The following is a 17430-nucleotide window of genomic DNA, read 5'->3' as shown; positions in this document are numbered from 1 at the left end:
AACATGGCAATACCTAAATCCACGGACTTCAGAATTACTTCGCCTATTTGCTGGCAAATTTGGCTGTTTGCTCGGACATTTGACCGTTGCTGAGATGAAGAGACATTCTAGAAGAAAATGAAGGACATAGGAAGAAACAAGTGAAATGTTATCGGATAAACAGAATGGCAATGCATAAAAATTGCGATCATTTGTTTGTTACCTAAGGCAAACAAATGAGACGGTGACTAATCAAAGTAAACGGGTCATATTAATGTATCACTGAAGACATGCTCGCCTATAAGTGAACACTCACCCTAAGAGTTCCCAGGTAAGAGTGACTGGTCCGATACTACGGATTTGTACGAACACTCTAGCCTTAGACAGAAAACCCAGGGTACAAGCATTCACCCTTCCAGTTTGCACATGTTCACATTATAAGACCCAAACTTCTACGAGATTTTGAAAACTTAGAGGGTTCAAAACCTAGTAATCAACCACCCTAGAACAGATGATTGGTTTTCAAAGCGGTTTTGAAACTTATGTTCTTGTTACGGTTGTCGCCTAAGGATAGGTGACAGTATTGTTTTGTTATCTAAACACAAGAATCTTGTGTTAGGGTCCTAGGAAGGTTATAGACTAGGTCAAAGCATTACTAATAACCTAATTCCCTATAACCATGAGCTCTGATACCAACTCTTCTGTCACACCCTGACCACGTAAAACATCAAATCATGGCGGAAACGTCGGGGAGTGTTGTAACAGAATTATTGTTCCACGACCATGGTAATTAAAATTTCATTTTATTCAACAACCAAAGGTGGAATACATTGTCTCAAAACAAGAACCAAAGAGTACATAACATAATTACACTAGTTCTATCTTTATTTTAAGTCTCTAAGGCACAGGTCCGCCCTAGTGTCACGATCATCATCCTAAGCAACAGCTTCTGAAACACATGTGAAAATAGGTATGTCAGCATAAAAATGCCTGTGAGATACATAGGTTTTGTGAAAATAGGATTCATGACTTAAGTTTAAGAAAATGTTTAATAAAATTCAGTCATGAACCTTGTAAATTGTTTTGTTTCGTAAATCATTTGAAAAGCAATAAAATCAGATGATATGTATAAATAAAAGAATAATGTATGGTTAAATGAATAACCAAGTAAAATGAGTTGTATAAAATAAACTGTTTTGTAAAACAAAGTCTTGTGAAAAATATGTCATTTGTGTAAAATGTATAAGTCCGAATTGAATGATTTAAATAACGCTACGACATGTAATACAATACAAGCACTTATATATAGGAAGTACCAGCGGCGTATCCACCATGCTTGTATCATACTACACACGTCTCGTTACTTAAGTCACTTAAACAAACCACCAATGTATAAAGTCCATGTTTAAACCAATTGTCAAAAGTTCATGTATAAACCATGTCCAATGTTAAAAGTTAAAATGTAGTCATGTAATGTGTAACAATGTTATGTATGGCACGTAAAGTGTAATCACTTAAACCAAATGTAAGAATGTACAAAACAAAGTATTTTGAATATATCAAAAAGTTGTGTTTTGCATAGTAAATGCATGTTTTATTGATACAAACACTTATGTGGTAAGTTAAACGCATATATTCAAGCCTTCAGACAGACGGATAACCCTAATAAAGGTTATTAAAAGAAATGTTTTCGGATTCAGTCATTCCTTTCATCCAAACAAACCTAGGATGTCAGGAACGGGATTTGTCAAGTCCTATGGTACCATTACTTACTACCGAGCGGCGTAGCTAATGTTAATGAATGTATTTAAGTCCCGTTTGTACAAACCAAATGCTATACCAAATGTAAACATGCTATATGAAACAATGTACTAAGTATGCTAAGTTAACATACAAAGCAGAAAAGTCATGTAAATCAATGTGCTAGCATGCTCAGTCAACATACATAGCAGAAAATGTAATGTAAAACAATGTGCTAATATGCCAAGTAAACATATATAGCAAAATAATGTAATGTAAATCAATGTGCTAGCATGCTAAGTTAACATACATAGCAAAACATATATGAAATCATGTACTATATGCGTACTAGTGAACATAGCAAGTATATAATGTGAAAAACAGGAAAACACGAAAGTAACAAGTAGGCACATGTGTTTCACCCCAAAATGTTTGAAAAATAGTAAAAGAGGGGTCTATGTACTCACTTGAGGGTGCTTAGAAGTCTTGAACAACAACCAAGCAAAGCTAGAGGGATCACGAAATCAAACGGCACCCTATATAGATAAATACATAAATAACCGGACCTAAATCGGGAGATCGGATAGTATGAGGTTTTGTAAACCAAATGAGTATTGGAACTCATATGATATGGTTTAATAAAGCCTTCATACTAAAATGAAACATAACCTAAGTGCATACGACCCATTACGACTCGTATAGGTAGCTTATGCTACTTTAACGCGTCGTTCGCGTAAAACGCGTTCGGACCGCTTAACTAGTCCAATTGTTGGTGCATCCGTCTGTAGTCTACGTCTTGTATCGAGTCTTGTATAGAACATGCTAGATCAGGGCACGAGAATCGAGAAATAGTGATTTAGAGAGATTCCGCTTGAAATGACAAGTATGTCATGTTCAAGCGAAATCACTAAATTGTCTAATTCCGCTTGAGTAGTCGGCTGATTTCGCTTGGAATGTTAATGATGATTCCGCTTGAGTGATGTTCAAGCGAAATCACTACGGCTATAAATAGGTTATCTCGAGCGAAATCAGGTATCATTTGGTTCCGGTTTGCAACAAAGTGCTGCCGAAGTGTCGAATCGCTGTAAACGTTATTATTATCAATCAAACGACAGTTTAAAGTGTAATACGTGCTGAATTGAACTCAGTTTCTTAGTTTCCGCCTCTGAAACTAAGATTAACTCTTCTGATCGACTCATTCGGGTCTGAAAACGATTCTACAAGTGGTATCAGAGCTCAGGAAGAAGAGTTCATACCAATTCAGCTGCATTTTCTGTTTTTCTACACCTTCTTTTCAAATTGAACAACTTTTCACGGTCGAAAAGTTCTGATTTTCTCAAAGTGTACTCGGAATTGCTTTTTAACAAAGCCTTAAAAGTTTCAAGTTAATATTCTATCTAAAACATGAGTTTTTAGTAATTTCGCTTGAAAATGTTCGATTGAATGATGACGTCACAATGATTCTGCTTAAGATTTTGTCTTGATTCCGCTCAAGTCAGGTGTTCCGCTTGAAAGTTCGCGTTGATTTCGCTCGAACTGGTATTCCGCTCCAAAGTTACTTGGTGATTCCGCTTGGAAATACACTTTTGATTTCGCTTCAAATTGTGTTTCCATTTGAACAAGTGTTTAGCGATTTCGCTTGAACAGTTATTGTTTGAAGTGTGGTTTTTTTGCTTGAAAGACAGTCTTGAAAATTTCTTGAAATCTGAACCATGGACGAAGATTTTTATAACGCATTCGCTACCCCGGTTACCCCGATCACTATTGCACAGAACACGATGTTGGAAAAAGAAACAGGGACTATGCAAAAGCCGCCTAAGCTAATGAATATCGAGGAGTATAAGGGTTGGGAAGGTCGATTTGAGAACTGGGTACAAGGAAATTATCTAGATGCTTGGGAATGTGTGGAGACAAAGTATGTGAGACCGACAAATGATGATGAAGAGGTGATTGCTATTAAAGATCTGAGTTCTGAAAACAGAAAGAAATATAAAGATGAGAAAATGATGCTAAGTCAACTACAACAAGCAGTGAAGGAAGATATTTTGGTCTTATTGCAACATAACGTAAGTTCTTATTCGATTTGGAAAGCGTTAAGATCAAAGTTTGTTGGTAGTCAAGAAATGATTAAAAACAAGAAATCGCTTTTAAAGAAAGAGTTTGATTTATTTCGAGGATTGAAAAATGAGAGCACAAAGCAGATTATTGAAAGATATTGCAATCTTTTAGCCAACATGAGGAGGTTAAGCATTGAAAAAGATAATGAAGAATTGATTGAAAAACTTGCTGATGCGTTGCCACACGAGACTTGGGGCGCTTATCTCATGATGCTAAAGAACAAGAAAGGGTTCAGTAATCTGATACTTAGCAAATTTATTGAAAAGATTGAAGCTCAGGAGATGGAACAGAGAAAGATCTCCAGGATGAAAGACTTCGATGGTGAACAAGACATCGGGCTTTACTACAAAGCAGGATTAAATGTCAAAACCACAAATTTTTCTTCAAAGGTTGAAACTGCTTACAATGCAAAGAATTCATCCGGAAGTTCTTCAACAGGATCAAGCAGCAAAACAAGTTTCTCATCATATTCTTCATTTGATCCAAATTTAACAGTGACAAAGAGTGGTAGAAAGCTACAATGCAACATTGTTCTGAATCTGGAAAATGATCAAGATTATACTGAAGAAGTTGCAAAGAGCCACATGTCTCTGTTAGGAGCTGTTTTAGAATCATATGGAAGTTTTGTTGCAGGTCGGATAGGGAATCCAATGCTGACTAAAGAGGATTACGATCAGATCGATGCTAAAGAGATGGAATTAATGGATATAAAATGGTGTTTCGCTAGGGTGTTGAGAAGAGCTGAGAAATTCAAGCAGATCACGGGACGAGATGATTTCCGTGATGCATGTGTTTCTACTTTAGGGTTTGATAAATCTAAAGTTACTTGTTTTCGTTGCAGACAAAAAGGACACTTCAAAAGAGAGTGCAAGAACCACGAAGCAAGTGGAGCTCAAAATCCGTTCAACAATGACAATGATTACTATCAGAAAGCAATCTATCATCAAGTTTCTCAATCATCAAGTCAACAAGAACCACAGGTTGCTCATGGGAGGAAAGTGATTGAAGATTCTTCAAAAAGAGCATGCTTGGTGGATCACGATGAGAAAAAGTCATCAACAAATTTCAATTGGGATAAGTATATTTTAGCTGATGGCAAAGCATTGGTAATAGATCAAGATGATGAGAAGATGCCTGAAGGTTTTACCTGGGAAAACTTCAGCTGGGATGACTATTGTCCAGACAAAGAAGTGTTAAAAGCTCACTCAGCGTTTGTTGCTAGAATAGAAGAAGATAGTGATGATGATGTAAATGAGTATTATTCCAAAAGAATGGCACAACATCTGAAGATGATGGCTGAAAGTGATAGTGAAGACGAGAAAGCCAAGAAGAAAAAGAAAAAGGCAAAGACACCGGTGAGTAGTGACGATGAGACTGTACCGGTAGTGAGACAAAGAGTGAAAGAAGTTCCAAAGTTTAAAATTGATAAACAAGCTATTGCAAAAAAAGTGTCCGGTAATGTGTGAAAACTGTGAAGAAATGAAGAAACAAAACAGTTCCTTGATTCACAATATGAACCGTTTGAAGGAATCTTATGATGTGCTGAACAAAGCAATGAACATGTACAATGACACAAGTGAAGAACAGGCTACCGCAATGAAGACACTTCAAGGAGCGTTCATGATCAAACAGAAAGTTGTGAACAACTACATCAAGAAGTGTGCTGCTCTGGAACAAAAGCTAGAGTTACAAAGAATTGAAACAGAAAGAGTAAACCGTTTGTTGAAAAGTTACTCGTGTACTTCTTATGTCATTGACAGGATCTACCCTACTGTTGAAGGCATGAAGGCATTTGAAGATGATAAAGTAACTGAAGAAAAGAATGCTGAAAAAGTTTCTGAAGAAAAGACTCCAGAGAAAATGACTGAGAAGAAGAAAGACACTAAGAAAAAGGCTGACAAGAAAAATTCTGGTAAGAAACAAGGTGTCAATTACAACAAGTGTCCAACCCCACTGGAAAATGGATATTTGCCCAGAAATCCAAATTCTGAAAGAGTCCAAAAGGCTACAAACTTACAGTGGGAGTCTGAGTCTACAGTCAATTTGCCAGAAAACATAGATGTCACGTTTACATCGTCTGACACTGATCAACAATCTCAATTGATGAAGAAAGTGGTGGATCATGTGTTAGATAACGATGAAACTGAGGAGTCAAAGTCGGAGTCCATGTCGGAGTCAAAGTCCGAGTCCAGCACTTCGGGTCAAAATGAAAAACAGGGCAAAAGAGTTTATAGTAATGAATTCTTGTTATCAAAATCAAATTTGGATGCTGAGACATTTAAAGTTGCATATACTTTGAATGATTCGGACAAATTATATTATGATGAGGAATTTCCAATAAGAGGTGTCAAAACTGAAATGACAAACAAGGTTTTCAAACTAACAGAAATTAATATTTCTGAAATAAAAGAATTAAATCTTACTGATAAACCTAAAAACACACCTCAAGAGTTAAGCAAAGACAAAACAAGAAAAAAGGTTATGATTCTGGTTCTGGTTTTCAAAAGAAACCTAACCATGGTAATTTTAAAAAGAAAGGGTTGGGTTTTACTCCAACAGAAAAACAGAAAAATGAAAAATATGTTCGTAATTTTAAATCAAAAATGACATTTGTTTCAGGTACATCATCAGAAGAAGAAGAAAAGAAAGCATTTTGGAGACAATCAAACAGAGAGTTCCTTGCAAAGAAGCAAGAAGAGATGAAGAATGCTGGTCAGAGAAAGAAAACTAAACAGGGAATTTCTAAACTCAAAGAGAAATTGGTTGAGTTTGAACCGCCAATTGATCGAACCAAATTATTCAAAAACTCAAAATTTGAAATTGGAGAATGTTCAAACAAGTTCTACAAGAAGCGTGCTAAATCTGACAACCAGAAATGGGTTGTTAAGAACTCTGGTGTGAGTTCTAGCGATGATTCTGATAGGTCAAAATCAGAGGAGCTATCTTCTGGCGATGAATCTGATTCCACAAAATCAGAGGAGCCACAGGTTAAGGTAAAAGGTGAAAAGTCAGTAACTCAGATGGATGATGAAAATTTTCCACCATTGAGTGCTGAAAATTTTAAGAAGAAAATTGGAAAAGTTGAAATTTCTAACCAATTTTATGATGATAAAAAGGTTTTTGATGTTGAAAAGGCCTTTAACCACACTGTAAAACATATTTTTGGAAGAATGATTGAGAAAAAGGTCAAAGGGGTTAAAGATTTCTATGAGAAGAAGAGGAAAGGTAAGAAACCGAGTGATGATAGCTCGGTAACACCCAAGGCTGGTCATGTGACAACTCGAGTTTCCAAGATTCTGTATTCGCATTAATTGCACGTTGACTGTTTAGTTGCTTGATTGACTTCCTTGTAACTGTACACTGGATTATAATTCGAGATGACTGTTGATATACTATGTGTTTTATATAAAGTGTTTGATTTGTGAACTTGTAAACTGTAAACTGTTTAAGACTTGAACAAGCCCAAACCAACCCGACAAAACTAGTAGACGAAACAAGTGGTGTTTCGCCATGAACTTATCCACGAAACAAATGTATGTTTCGTCACAACCTCCTCGACAAAACAAAGGTGTTTCGTCGAGCCCAGTTTCGCCAAAGCCCATTAGGGCCCAACACGTAACGACGAGTATTTTAGCGAATCCACCGTTTCATTCGTCACATTTTAGCAATCAGAAACCCTAGAACTCTTTCGCAAGGGCGACGGCAACTGTGTGTGTTTCTCCAAGATTTCTATAGCGATCAAACTCTCATCTATCTCGGTTAGTGTGTGGTTGTTAAAATGGTTTCATGATGCTTTGACTACTCGATATATGTGTGTGTATATACTTGCTTGATTTCTAGAATAGATGTGATTATATGGTTATGATAATGAAAATCTTGATCTCGTTATACATGACTTAGTCGGATACGTAACTCTATACGAAACCAAATAACTGGCCTAGGGTTTTAGTGATCAGTTGTGTATTAACCCTGTGCGAAACCAGAATTTATACGATCAAATACTTGTCCGTGAATGTTGCTAGTGTGATGCTAATAGGGTTCGTTAATGTGATGTATTATGGGAATTGGTTTGTGGCACTCATGAACTAGGATTCATGCTAGACGTCAGTGCTGTGATGATCATGTTATGATGATGTTATGATTGATTCATGATGATTTATGTGCTGTATGTTTACTGTAAGATTGATGATGTTGAGGACGGCTGTTAACAATGATTAGGGTTTCTGTAATTTTGTAACTGTCACGACGTAACTGACACTCAGACGAAACACAGGTGACGGCGAAACAGAAGTGTTTCACCGAAACCCATCCAGACGAAACAAACAAGACGAAACACTAGGTGTTTCGCCGAAGACCGAAATGACGAAACAACCATGACGAACCAAAGTGTTTCGTCGAAGGGGATTTACGACGAAACATGGGTGTTTCGCCGGTTGGGTAAATCTGCACAGTAACCTTGTTTATTTCTGTTAAGAGTTAACCTGGTTAGTTAACTGCCGTTAAATGTTGAGTATAACTTGTATGAGTATGAATACGTGCTTTGTGACAATTGACGATCATTGATTCAATAAACATTAAGATTGTACTTATACGTGAACTTCGTGAATATAAACTGATTTTGTATACGTGCGTACTCTAGGACTTGATTGATTAACTGTGAGCACATACCTTAGCATACCGAGCAAACCAAGGTGAGTTCACACTCTTACTAAGGCATGGGATTCCTGGGGTAGGGAATGGGGATTGATTGATTGATTGTACTTACATGGTTATGGGAATTACGTACTACTGACCTCATATGGGAAAGGTCACTTATAGATACTGCTAGACTAGTGATACATGGGGAAGCCCCCACTACTCTTCGCACACATGCCTGTAATGGCCGCGATACTGATACTGATCTTCGCACACATGCCTGGAATGGCCGCGATACTGATACTAAACTTCGCACACATGCCTGGAGGGCCGCGATACAAATAAAACTAGTCTACAATACATGGGAAACCCCCACTAATCTTCGCAAACATGCCTGGAGGGCCACGATGTAATTATAAACGATATATGGGTTACTAAACAAGCAAACGTTTTACGAAATGAACACTATTACTAAACAACCCACTGTGAACTCGCTCAACTAGTTGTTGACTCTCTGTTACATGCCTTGCAGGTCGTTAGGTACACTTGGAGCTTGCACTGGGAGGCGCGGTCGTTGTGGACAAGGATCGTGAATGCTTTGTTAAACGTTTATGACATTACATACTTATACTTATGTTGGGTTTACTTTTAAGCTTCCGCTAAACGTTGATATTATACTTATGTTTTAAACACCTTTCATATTGGTTTGGTTAAATTACATTTACTTTATATATTGTTCAATATGATTGGTGGCTTGATCCTGGTCAATCACGCCTCCAAGCGGTGATACTCCGCGGGTGGATTTTGGGGGTGTGACAGATTGGTATCAGAGCCATTGGTTATAGAGAACTTGGTTTTAATTTGGGGAAAACGTTTTTATTAAAACCAGACTATTACCAGTACAGTGCTCAACGATCCACAATGACGCTTCGCTCCACGTGCAAGGCTCAACGCCATAGGTACTACTATTCATGTTTACTTTGCCTACTTACTAGGATTACCTAGAACTTTGCTCGTGGTATGCTTAGATTACATTGCCTACTATTCGTTATTGCTTGAGAACACTTGTGTGCTTACTCTCTTCTGTCATCGCACTATTCGCAAACGCTCTCTCACATATGTTACCTTTGCTATGACGATCATGGTTGGACGCATTAACTTGACACAAGCCCAGTTGACGGCTCTCATTAACGAACAAGTTGCTGCGGCACTTGCAGCCGCACAAGCAGGAGGTATACCCTGCAGTTGTAACTCGCACTAGGACCTTTAGATCCTACACTCCTAAACCAACTATTGTGCTTAACCTTGTCCTGTTCTTATGCACAACAGGTCAACACGCTCAGCCAACTGTTTGCACTTTCAAGAATTTCATGGACTGTCGTCCAAGCACGTTCAGTGGCACGGAGGGAGCAGTGGAACTCCTCCATTGGTTTGAAAAGCTCGAGTCTGTGTTTGAGATGTGAGAATGCCCTGAGGCTCGCAGGGTGAAGTACGCCACTGGCACACTGGAAGGAATCGCGCTGACTTGGTGGAATGCGCAAGTTCAACTTTTAGGGTTGGCAGCTGCTAACGCCACCCCTTGGAATGATTTCAAAGAGCTGATCAAACAGGAAATCTGCACACGTGACGACATCCACAAGTTAGAAGTGGAGTTCTTTCATTTGAAGATGACTGGGTCGGAAATTGAGGCATATACTAAACGGTCAAACGAGCTGGCCGTCCTGTGTCCAACTATGGTGGACCCACCTATCAGACGTATTGAGTTGTATCTCAAAGGGTTGGCACCAGAAATTCAAAGTCATGTGACGTCGGCCAACCACAATAATATCCAGGATGTTCAACGTCTTGCTCATCGCCTCACAGATCTGGCAGTGGAACACAACAGGCTGCCTAAACGTATCAGTGCTACCGATGCTACTACTTCCGCTACCCCCAGTGACAACAAGCAGAAATGGGATGGGGATTCCAGCAAGGGTTCAGCTACAGCTCAGTCTCAGGTTCAGCAACGAAAGACTGATAACTACCAGAGCCCTGGTCAGCAATCTTCGGGTAATCAAAGACAAGGTGGTTATAAGGGAAACCTTCCCAGGTGTAATGCTTGCAACAAGCCCCACAACGGCCAGTGCAACAAGGGTCGTTGTCAGCGGTGACTCAAGATGGGTCATGAAGCTAAAGATTGCAGGAGCTCACGACCTGCGAATCAGAATCAGCAACAACAACCACCTGCTCCACGAAACCAGCAGCAGCAACAACAGCGTGGCAATAGAGGATGCTATCAATGTGGTGCTGAAGGCCACTTCAAACGTGACTGCCCCCATTTAAACCAGAACCAGAACAACAACAATAACAACAATCAGGGCAACGGGAACAACAATGGGGGGAATAATAATGGCAACGATGCTAGGGGTCGTGTGTTCGTGCTGGGGCAGGGTGACGCAAGGAATGATCCTAACGTGGTTATGGGTCAGTTTCTTCTCGACGACTTTTATGTTACTGTTTTGTTTGATTCGGGTGCGGATACCAGTTATGTGTCTCTAAAAGTTAGTCAAATGTTAAAACGTACGCCAACACCCTTAAACACCAAACATGTCGTAGAGTTAGCCAACGGTAAAAGTTTAGAAGCCACACACGTAGTCAAGGGTTGTAACATTGTCTTAGCGGGTCAGACTTTCTCCATCGATCTCATCCCTATAGTTCTGGGTAGTTTCGACATCGTCATTGGTATGGATTGGTTATCCCAACAGCAAGCAGAGATCTTATGCAAGGAGAAGATAGTTCATATTCCGCGTTCTGGTAAAGAACCTCTCGAAGTTCAAGGAGACAAGAGTGGTACTGTGGTTGGCATCATCTCCTTTTTGAAGGCTCAGAAATGTTTGCGAAAGGGTCACACTGCCATTTTAGCACTTGTTACAGACGCATCGACGAAAGAAAAGAGATTAGAGGATATACCAGTTGTACGTGATTTTCCTCAAGTGTTTCCTGAAGATTTACCTGGGATACCGCCTCATCGCCAGGTCGAATTCCAGATTGAACTAGCTCCAGGAGCAGCACCAATAGCTCGCGCACCGTATCGATTGGCTCCAACCGAACTGGAAGAATTATCTAAGCAACTACAAGAGCTCTTGGATAAGGGTTTCATTCATCCTAGCTCTTCGCCCTGAGGAGCTCCAGTATTATTCGTGAAAAAGAAGGACGGTACCTTCAGGATGTGCATAGATTATCGTGAACTCAGCAAGGTGACAGTGAAGAACCGCTATCCTCTTCCACGTATAGATGACTTGTTTGACCAGCTGCAAGGGTCGAGCTACTACTCAAAGATTGATCTGAGGTCAGGTTACCATCAGCTGAGAGTCCGGGATGAGGACGTCTCCAAAACAGCATTCAGAACTCGCTACGGCCACTACGAGTTCCTAGTCATGCCATTCGGATTAACAAACGCACCTGCAGTTTTCATGGATCTAATGAACAGGGTGTGCAAGCCTTACCTGGACAAATTTGTTATTGTCTTCATCGACGACATCCTGATCTACTCTAAGAGTCAGGAGGAACACGAGCAGCATTTACGACTTATCTTGGAACTTCTTTGAAAGGAACAACTGTACGCCAAGTTTTCAAAATGCGACTTCTGGCTTCGTGAAGTCCACTTTCTAGGCCACGTGGTAAACAAGGATGGGATTCATGTTGATCCATCCAAGGTAGACTCGATCAGGAACTGGCCTGCACCACGTACACCAACGGAATTCTTGGGTTTGGCGGGTTATTACAGACGGTTCATCAAAGACTTCTCAAAGATTGCACAGCCGCTTACACTACTGACACAGAAAGGTGCTACTTATCATTGGAGTAATACGCAGGAAACAGCTTTTCAACACTTAAAGGATAGACTCTGCAGCGCACCTATTCTCTCATTGCCAGAGGGCATGGACGATTTTGTGGTTTATTGTGACGCATCAATTCAGGGTCTTGGTTGTGTATTGATGCAACGGGAAAAAGTCATTGCTTACGCTTCGCGCCAACTTAAGATCCATGAACGGAATTACACTACTCATGATTTAGAGCTGGGAGCAGTTGTTTTTGCGCTTAAGATATGACGACATTACCTGTACGGTACCAAGTGCACTATCTACACCGATAACAGGAGTCTCGAGCATATCTTCAAGCAGAAGGAATTGAACATGCGACAACGTCGATGGGTCGAGCTACTTAATGATTACGAATGCGCCATCAAGTACCATCCAGGCAAAGCCAATGTTGTGGCTAACGCCCTCAGTCGGAAAGACACTACGCCTAGACGCGTGCGAGCATTACAACTTACTATTCAGTCTAATCTTCCTGCACAGATATGAGATGCTCAGGTAGAAGCAATGAAACCAGAAAACGTCAGGGCTGAAGCCTTACGTGGCTCACGACAATGATTAGAACAAAAGGAAGACGGCGCCTATTATGTAACGGGGCGTATTTAGGTCCCACTTTATGGCAACTTACGCGAGCTTGTAATGGACGAAGCACATAAGTCTCGCTACTCGGTACATCCAGCTTCGGATAAAATGTACCACGATCTCAGAACTACGTATTGGTGGCCTAGCATGAAGGCCCACATAGCGACTTACGTTGGCAAGTGTTTGACCTGTGCGAGGGTCAAGACAGAATATCAGAAACCATCAGGCCTACTCCAGCAACCAAAGATACCACCATGGAAATGGGAAGAAATTTCCATGGATTTTGTTGCTGGCCTGCCTAGATCCCAGCGTGGGAACGATACTATTTGGGTGATCGTGGATCGACTCACAAAGTCTGCTCACTTCTTGGCTATCAAGGAAACAGACAAGTTCTCTACATTAGCAGACATTTACTTGAAAGAAGTTGTTTCGAGGCATGGAGTGCCAACCTCTATTATTTCAGATCGTGATGCACGATTCACTTCAGAGCTGTGGCAAGCGATGCATAAATCTTTCGGCTCTTGATTAGACATGAGCACGGCTTATCACCCTCAGACGGACGGGCAGTCTGAGCGTACTATTCAAACTCTTGAAGACATGCTTAGGGCATGTGTTATCGATTTCGGCAACAACTGGGAAAAACACCTCCCTTTAGTGGAGTTTTCGTACAATAACAGTTACCACACCAGCATACAAGCCGCTCCATTCGAGGCATTATACGGACGTAAATGCCGGTCACTTCTCTGTTGGGCAGAGGTGGGGGATAGTCAGATCACAGGTCCAGAAATGGTAGTTGATGCTACTGAACGGATTACACAAATACGACAACGCATGGCGGCGGCTCGTGACCGTCAGAAAAGCTACGCTGACAAGCGCAGGAAACCACTCGAGTTTCAAGATGGGGATCGAGTGCTACTCAAAGTCTCGCCCTGGAAGGGTGTAGTTCGTTTTGTCAAACGAGGCAAGCTCAACCCACGGTATGTCGGACCGTTCGAAATCGTAGAAAGAATAGGCAAAGTGGCCTACAAACTAAACCTACCAGCAGAACTCGGTGCAGTTCACAACGTTTTCCACGTGTCGAATCTGAAGAAGTGTCTGTCAGATGAGACCCTCATAATTCCTTTGAAGGAACTCACTATCGACGAACAGTTACATTTCGTCGAGGAACCTGTTGAAATCACGAACCGGGATGTTAAGGTCCTCAAGAACACCAGAATACCCCTTGTTCGAGTTCGTTGGAACTCCCGTCGTGGCCCAGAGTTTACCTGGGAACGAGAAGATCAAATGGAACTCAAATATCCCCAGTTATTCCAGAACAATGCAACTACTACTGAGGCTGAAGCTACTACAGAATTTCGAGACGAAATTCCAAATCAACAGGGGGATGATGTGACACCCCAGGAACTAGTAAACGATACAACTTAACTAGCTTCCTTAGTAACCGCATGCTAAATTTCGGGATGAAATTTCTTTCAAGTTGGGGATAATGTGACAACTCGAGTTTCCAAGATTCTGTATTTGCATTAATTGCACGTTGACTGTTTAGTTGCTTGATTGACTTCCTTGTAACTGGACACTGGATTATAATTCAAGATGACTGTTGATATACTATGTGTTTTATATAAAGTGTTTGGTTCGTGAACTTGTAAACTGTAAACTTTTTAAGACTTGAACAAGCCCAAACCCACCCGACGAAACTAGTAGACGAAACAAGTGGTGTTTCGCCATGAACTTATCCACGAAACAAATGTATGTTTCGTCACAACCTCCTCGACGAAACAAAGGTGTTTCGCCGAGCCCAGTTTCGCCGAAGCCCATTAGGGCCCAACACGTAACGACGAGTATTTTAGCGAATCCACTGTTTCATTCGTCACATTTTAGCAATCAGAAACCCTAGAACTCTTTCGCAAGGGCGACGGCAACTGTGTGTGTTTCCCCAAGATTTCTTTAGCGATCAAACTCTCATCTATCTCGGTTAGTGTGTGGTTGTTAAAATGGTTTCATGATGCTTTGACTACTCGATATATGTGTGTGTATATACTTGCTTGATTTCTGGAATAGATGTGATTATATGGTTATGATAATGAAAATCTTGATCTTGTTATACATGACTTAGTCGGATACGTAACTCTATACGAAACCAAATAACTGGCCTAGGGTTTTAGTGATCAGTTGTGTATTAACCCTGTGCGAAACCAGAATTTATACGATCAAATACTTGTCCGTGAATGTTGCTAGTGTGATGCTAATAGGGTTCGTTGATGTGATGTATTATGGGAATTGGTTTGTGGCACTCATGAACTAGGATTCATGCTAGACGTCAGTGCTGTGATGATCATGTTATGATGATGTTATGATTGATTCATGATGATTTCTGTGCTGTATGTTTACTGTAAGATTGATGATGTTGAGGACGGCTGTTAACAATGATTAGGGTTTCTGTAATTTTGTAACTGTCACGACGTAACTGACACTCAGACGAAACACAGGTGACGGCGAAACAGAAGTGTTTCGCCAAAACCCATCCAGACAAAACAAACAAGACGAAACACTAGGTGTTTCGCCGAAGACCGAAATGACGAAACAACCATGACGAACCAAAGTGTTTCGTCGAAGGGGATTTACGGCGAAACATGGGTGTTTCGCCGGTTGGGTAAATCTGCACAGTAACCTTGTTTATTTCTGTTAAGAGTTAACCTGGTTAGTTAATTGCCGTTAAATGTTGAGTATAACTTGTATGAGTATCAATACGTGCTTTGTGACAATTGACGATAATTGATTCAATAACCATTAAGATTGTACTTATACGTGAACTTCGTGAAAACAAACTGATTTTATATACGTGCGTACTCTAGGACTTGATTGATTAACTGTGAGCACATACCTTAGCATACCGAGCAAACCAAGGTGAGTTCACACTCTTACTAAGGCATGGGATTCCCGGGGTAGGGAATGGGGATTGATTGATTGATTGTACTTACATGGTTATGGGAATTACGTACTACTGACCTCATATGGGAAAGGTCACTTATAGATACTGCTAGACTAGTGATACATGGGGAAGCCCCCACTACTCTTCGCACACATGCCTGTAATGGCCGCGATACTGATACTGATCTTCGCACACATGCCTGGAATGGCCGCGATACTAATACTAAACTTCGCACACATGCCTGGAGGGCCGCGATACAAATAAAACTAGTCTACAATACATGGGAAACCCCCACTAATCTTCGCAAACATGCCTGGAGGGCCGCGATGTAATTATAAACGATATATGGGTTACTAAACAAGCAAACGTTTTACGAAATGAACACTATTACTAAACAACCCACTGTGAACTCGCTCAACTAGTTGTTGACTCTCTGTTACATGCCTTGCAGGTCGTTAGTTACACTTGGAGCTTGCACTGGGAGGCGCGGTCGTTGTGGACAAGGATCGTGAATGCTTTGTTAAACGTTTATGACATTACATACTTATACTTATGTTGGTTTACTTTTAAGCTTCCGCTAAACGTTGATATTATACTTATGTTTTAAACACCTTTCATATTGGTTTGGTTAAATTACATTTACTTTATATATTGTTCAATATGATTGGTGGCTTGATCCTGGTCAGTCACGCCTCCAAGCGGTGATACTCCGCGGGTGGATTTTCGGGGTGTGACAGGTCAGGCTTGGGTGGATATTTTTTTTGAATAGAAACTAACTTGCCGGAGTTCCCAGGTTGGTAAGAGTGGAACATGAATCGGCATCATTCTTTATATTTGATTGTGTTTTACGTACAAGTGGTAAATCAGGGACATTAATTTGTATTTGATTTCCTACAAGTGGTTGAAGACAATATGATGAACCAGATCCCCGTCCCTACAAGTGATAAAATCAGCAAAACTTATTTTCCGGAAAAACCATTTTGATTAATACAAACTTAAGTGTTTTGAAATCTTAATGGGAAAACAATTTGTTGAACGGGGGAGTTCTGATTGTTTATGCCAAGTGGATGGCGAATTGAGGCTTGAAACAACAGTTGTCAATTTCTGTACAGTTTGTTTTCAAATTTCTTTATGTATTTGAATTTTAGGGGGAGTAAAAATTTCAGAAAATCCAAAACCATTTGAAAATTTGAAAAAGCCAAAAACATGATAAAATCAAAAATGAGTTTTGTTGTCTAAAAGAGGAAATGATAGTACATCAGTGGACTATCACAACATGCTAAAGAATGTAAAGTCACAAATGTGATAAACAATCTCACTGTGGATGTGTCAGTAGGTTTTTACACATTTAGTAGATTGTGACGTGATATAAACCTAAAATTTCAAACTTGCTTAGATCGTGGGTAACATTTCTTGGATATATGGGTAACCCCCGAAATCTTGTTTGAAAGGTCCCTCTTTCTGAGATACTAGGTCTTTATACTCAGTAATATCTGGGGTATTATTCCGGGACTTCTGCTGAATGGAAATTCTAACCTAGTCCCCGTATAATACTTTCTGCAAATGCTTTGAAATATAAGCTCGCCC

The 17430-nt window shown here is 40.2% G+C and overlaps 1 protein-coding gene across 1 annotated transcript in view; it reads left to right on the top strand.

The window, feature by feature from the left end:
* Positions 1 to 3953: 3953 nt before the first annotated feature.
* Positions 3954 to 17430, top strand: part of LOC110924793 (caldesmon-like) — a 41599-nt gene continuing 28122 nt past the window's right edge. The window contains exons 1-2 of the mRNA XM_022168785.1: positions 3954 to 4367; positions 4767 to 5084. Of these exons, the coding sequence (XP_022024477.1) occupies positions 3954 to 4367; positions 4767 to 5084 (732 nt within the window). The remainder of the gene's footprint in view (positions 4368 to 4766; positions 5085 to 17430) is intronic.

The sequence above is a fragment of the Helianthus annuus genome, chromosome 17, assembly GCF_002127325.2.
Source record: "Helianthus annuus cultivar XRQ/B chromosome 17, HanXRQr2.0-SUNRISE, whole genome shotgun sequence".
Taxonomy (NCBI): Eukaryota; Viridiplantae; Streptophyta; class Magnoliopsida; order Asterales; family Asteraceae; genus Helianthus; species Helianthus annuus.
The sequence above is the reverse complement of the archived record's forward strand: the minus strand, read 5'-3'. Positions and strand labels throughout refer to the sequence as shown.